The 5,143-nt window shown below is 40.9% G+C and overlaps 1 protein-coding gene across 1 annotated transcript; it reads left to right on the forward strand.

Annotated features, from left to right (window-relative positions):
- Nucleotides 1–266: 266 nt before the first annotated feature.
- Nucleotides 267–3,147, forward strand: LOC123102715 (uncharacterized). The gene is made up of 4 exons (XM_044524136.1): nt 267–555; nt 1,971–2,076; nt 2,189–2,235; nt 2,762–3,147. Exons 1-3 carry the CDS (start codon nt 446–448, stop codon nt 2,201–2,203), a joined length of 231 nt encoding a protein of 76 aa, XP_044380071.1. The 5' UTR covers nt 267–445; the 3' UTR covers nt 2,204–2,235; nt 2,762–3,147.
- Nucleotides 3,148–5,143: the final 1,996 nt, after the last annotated feature.

A 5,143-nucleotide genomic window follows, 5' to 3' on the forward strand; every position in this document is an offset into this window, starting at 1 on the left:
CGGGCATAACAACTGGCAGCATATACTGCTATTTTATATGATGCTTTCCAACTTGTACATAAGATGTCATCGATTCAGTTCCGTCATTGCCCTAGGAAAGTAAATAAGTTGGCACATGTTTTAACGAGTCATGCTTATGACTCAAAAGAATTAATTTGGTGGGATGTTGTTCCGCCTAATTTTCTAATACCTCATGTACTGAATGATGTAACACTCTCAAATTTGCAATAAAGTGGCAAGAGGCTTCCTTACAAAATAAAAAGCTGACTTGCAGGCCCTCCCCGGCTTTCTAGAATCTCCAAAAGCCCCTCTTCCTTTTCGCCGGATCTTCTTGTGCACATCATCGCATATCCCAAAGCAGAAAACGCAAAAGAAACAGCAATCCAAGCAATCACGCGGCTGGTGCGAAGCAGCCAAGGACCAGCGAAGGGGGAGGGAGTTGACAATGGGGCAGTGCGGATGCTTCGGGGCGGCGCAGAAGGAGCAGCGGGCGGAGGCCGACCGCCTCGAGGCGCAGGAGGCCCGCGCAAGGGCCGCCGAGGCCGCCCAGAAGAGGTAACCGCCGCCTTCTGCTCCAAGGAGCTCAAATCCTGATCCTAGTTTGTTGGTTCGAACTCTAAGGGCCGATCAGGTAGGTTTGGTTGTTGGATAGTAGTAGGAGCGAAGAATTCGGCCGTTCAACGCGGTATAATCCCGACCATGCTCCGTGTCGCCCTGGTTTCTTGGTGGGATGCCCTGATTCTTGCCGGATTGGGTTCAAGGTTTATCGGATCGGATAGGTTTCGAGACTGCCAGAGTTCACCAGGTTGGATCTAGATGTTCGTCCCTGAAGCAGTTCATGGAACCGGATGGAGTTGGCCCCTTCTTGAATCGCGGCGCACTACTCAGACATCGCCGTAACAACAATGGCCTCACTGGAGGAAACTTACAATCAGCACTTACTGATCTTTGTTTTCTGTACTACCTTGACTTCTGAAGCAATGGTTCCTATGATGACATCACTGTGGTATCTGCAATTTATCTGTCTTCAAATTTTCAGACTGCTCTATCAACCACATCGGTATGTAGACTTAGCAGATTGTGCTGCAACAAGTGTTTTTCCACTCATTGTACTTATCATAAGGCGGTTCAACCATCTCATTGAAATCTTAAGAGTAGCAATTATATGTGTCTGACCACTCCGATTCCAAGCCGCTCCGATTGTTCAAACATTCTGCTGACTAATTCCATCTTTGGCTCTTTATCTCCTCCTGGAGTTGTGATTCTGGTTTGTCACAACCTGTTTCAGAAATCACCTATTGTTTTGCTAAAATGATTGTGCTGGGTACTGCAATTAATTTCAGAAGATGTATTTCCCAGATCTGGTTCTAGATTTAAGTTGGATTGATTAGGTATAATTGGATTATCAGAATTGTGTGGTAATACAAAGATTCCATTCTCCTTGTGTACTTTATGCTTGGGAATAAAGTTCAGGATGCAGTCGTCAAGTATACATGTTCAAGATTTCTGTGTTTTTCTATCAGAAAAAACTTTATTTGGTTTTATTATGGTATAATATGCTTGTTTGTGTTGGTCAACGGTTGCTTTCGAGTCATTACTGTTGTTGTTGAAATGAATAAGTTCGTTTTTCAGGAAGTTTATGTCATGCAATATCTTGTTCTGTTTAGATCACGCACTTGCATCTCTTAACAACATCTACCAGTTCATTTGGTCTTTTAGTTTACAGACGTATTTCTTTCCAACATCTATGTGCGGTACATCAGCTTCAGACCCCCCCTCCCCCTCCCTTACCGCCATGTATTTTTTTCTTATGTTTGTATAATGATTCTTTTATAGCTTACATCAGACATGTTGGTAAGCTTCAATGGTGTCTGCTGTGAATCAAAGTCCTATTACAACTTTGGACTGTTCATACTTTATTAACTCAACCTGAAGTAGCGTGGTCACAATTTAGTTTTTTTAACCTTCAGGCAGCAGGAATATGAAAAGTCAGCTGCTGGACGAGCAGCACGAGCACATATTAAAGCTATGAAGGAGGCCAAGACATCATCAAACCAAGGAGAGCCGGTTCTGAAGGTATTTTATCATACTTGAGTAGTGACTACGTGTTTACGTTAAGCCTAAAGTTTAACCTTGTGAGATTCATTTCTCTGTTGGATACTTACCTTCTGAGCTTTCGATTGTACAGTGGCAGATGGGGTAAATCATCGTATGTGTCCTTGCAACTTTCAGCGTGTAAGTATGAATACTCACTGAATCATACCGAGGGTCTTCCATTTCCTATGTGATTGTGTTATCTGGTAATGTAAACGGATGAAAAACTGTACTGTTAAGTAGCCACCGCCTGTCTAAGTCTAAGTAGGATTGGTTTTCATTTTTCGGATGTTTAACTATTCTGAAGGAACATAAATGAACACTGCAGATAAGAAATGCATTATAATGGTCAGCGTTCCGTTCTTCATTATAATTTTCAATCTCTTTTCTTCTTATAAGGGGCCCAATATGAGGAACAGAGACCAGCTTCATTTCCGCACACTTCTTTTGTAAAGTCTGTAATGAGAAGTGCTACTGCAGTGTTTGATTTCGTGAACTGTCAGAAAGTATGAAGTGAAAATTGATGATGGGGATATAATTTAGAACAAAACTTCAATTGTGACTTCTTATTGTTTTATTCTATGATCACCATAGTTCTACTCTGGTGCACGTTATTTTGATTGGTGTTGGGCCTTGTCTTGACACTTTTCTTCCGTGCCCTTTTCAGGTTGTTGATGGTGTGTGGAAGCTTGTTTTCTTTTGATCATGCGATGCAGTTTGGTCACCTAACTCAGTTGTGATTTTTGTCAGTGAAATGTACATCCTTTTAGTCACTGCTATACACGCCTATTCAGAGAGTTATGTATTGCCCAATCTGTCTTCTAGAAGTGTGTCGCCTGTTACTGTACAATCTATAGACAGTGTTTGTCTGGCAAGGTAGGTATTTTGCTTACACTTCTTTTGTACAAAGCTACGGGAGCATGATACCTGCAACTATCCAGTGGGTTTTCTTTTTACCAAAGACCAGTCGTGTAGATGTTCTTGTTGCATTGAAAGTGCTCACTCTATGAGAAGATGGAAGAAAGGGAAGGATTATTCATGTGCAGTAAGCTAGATACAATCGTGTAGAGTGGCATTATCTTGAAGCGATCTTGCTGCAGCAAGGCTTTAGCATCAATTTTGTTCGCATCATTAAATTTTTTTGAAACCGAGGCAAAAGATTTGCCCCATGTATTAATTAAGAGAGAATATAGATTGAGTTAGGAAATACATACAATGAGATTATTCTCCCAACAACATGACCCTAATTTCTCGGCACCTGCTGTGACCCAAAACTTCATTTCGTTGATGACCATGTTAAGCAAGATCGGGGGAGGGGGTACTCTTGTGCTAGAAGACCCGAGTGTTTCTCTCGTTCCAAATCGACCAAGGCACAAGCATGGTGAAAGAAGCCATGGCCCTAAAATGATTGGCCCATATTGTGCTCAAGATGCCACAAAGATGTGTCCATGCTCATCAGTTGGAGGTTGTCAATAACCAACTTCCAGATCGTGTACCGACATTGGAAGAATATGTGATTACCGGATTCTTCTATCCTTTTGCAAAGCAGGCAAATGTCAATTTGTCCACCCTTTTTGACGAGTCTATCGGCCGTCCAAATGTGATCTTGAATTGCCAACCACAAGAACTTCACTTTTGGCGCCGCCCGAACCTTCCAAACGGCATGCTCCATTGGAGATAGGACCTATTAGAGTAAAAGGAGATTGAAAGTGAATGGACGATTAGTCCCGGTTTCTATTGATTCTCAAGTATATATATACATCTAGAAGAGATGGGAAGAAGAGGTGTCTATTCGAAAGCATCCCTCCAGAACATGTGCCTTTTGACAATATATAGAGAGAATGGGCATGACTCTTCGGGGTTGGACACACCCCTTGCTAATGACATTTTGTTAATTATTTAGTGCTAATTAATAATAGACATGTGCTAATTTATTCCAAACACTCGTGCTTGTATAACACCGCTTATTGATCGTCATTAAAGGCTTCTTGAACATCATTGAAGGTGTCTTGTATATTCGTCTTCCATCTTGAGAAATCCTTTGTAAAATCTTGAGAGTCTCCCCACAAAAACCATGTGGGGAAAATATGAGGACAATAGTGCTGATATGTTGCTAAAACTTCTTTAAACCCAGTGAAAAATAATAAGGACAAAATGATGCAGCTTATTATGATTGCTGACTCCTTGGTAATTCATATGAGAAAAACTTTGAAGAAGGATAAAACTCATTGGTGAATTTGGAGAACAATAAATATGCTTTGTATACTTTCCTTTAAAAACCCCAATGAGGAAAAAGAAAGTATTGCATATGCCGCCTCGTTAAAAACCTTTTATGAGAAACTTCGTGAGAAATCACAAAAGGGAAAAGATTGCAATCTGATATGCCGTTGAAAACTCCTTTAAAACATAGTGGGAGAAATATAAGGAAAAACTATATGACGGTTGGTGCAATATATGCCTACCTTTGTTTTGGAGATTGTTGACAGAAACATGTATGAACTGATTTGTTTGCTAGTGCATACAGAGAGAAATAGTCCATACAGAGCCGAAAAGAATGTTGTCTCCGGTGTCAAGTTCGAAGAACTTCACCAAAGTATATCTGCGTTGCAGAGAAGAAAGAGCTACATTTTGATGAAGACATGTAGACGAGAAGATTGAAGTGAAGGAATTACCTCTCAAAAATTTACTGCTGAAGCGAAGCATTTGATTTAGTATTGGCGTCCGAAGAAATTGACTACAGCAAACGGAAGTCGAAGACAAAGTGAAGACGTAGTATTCATTTTTGTTGTTCTTCTTTCGTTTATTTGAGTCATAGGACCTCCGTACTATTAAGAGGGGTATAGGTTCTCGAAGCTTAGATCCGTTGTGATGCTTAGTCAAAACCTATAAAAGTTGTGAGAGAAATATCTTTGTGTTCCGAGCAAATACTTGCCAGCAAGAGACTATGATCTTCTTCGCTGCGAGAGATTTGTCTCAGACCGAGGAGTTAGCATTACCTGTTCATAAAGTAATGTTACTTTTGGGGATATAACCCCATGGTGTAACCCGC

This window comes from Triticum aestivum, chromosome 5A, assembly GCF_018294505.1.
Source record: "Triticum aestivum cultivar Chinese Spring chromosome 5A, IWGSC CS RefSeq v2.1, whole genome shotgun sequence".
NCBI lineage: Eukaryota > Viridiplantae > Streptophyta > Magnoliopsida > Poales > Poaceae > Triticum > Triticum aestivum.

Coding starts and splice junctions, on each gene's coding strand:
- LOC123102715 (XM_044524136.1), top strand. CDS start 446: ATGGGGCAGTGCGGATGCTTCGGGGCGGCGCAGAAGGAGCAGCGGGCG. Junction 556..1,970: donor GCCGAGGCCGCCCAGAAGAG/GTAACCGCCGCC, acceptor TTTAACCTTCAG/GCAGCAGGAATATGAAAAGT.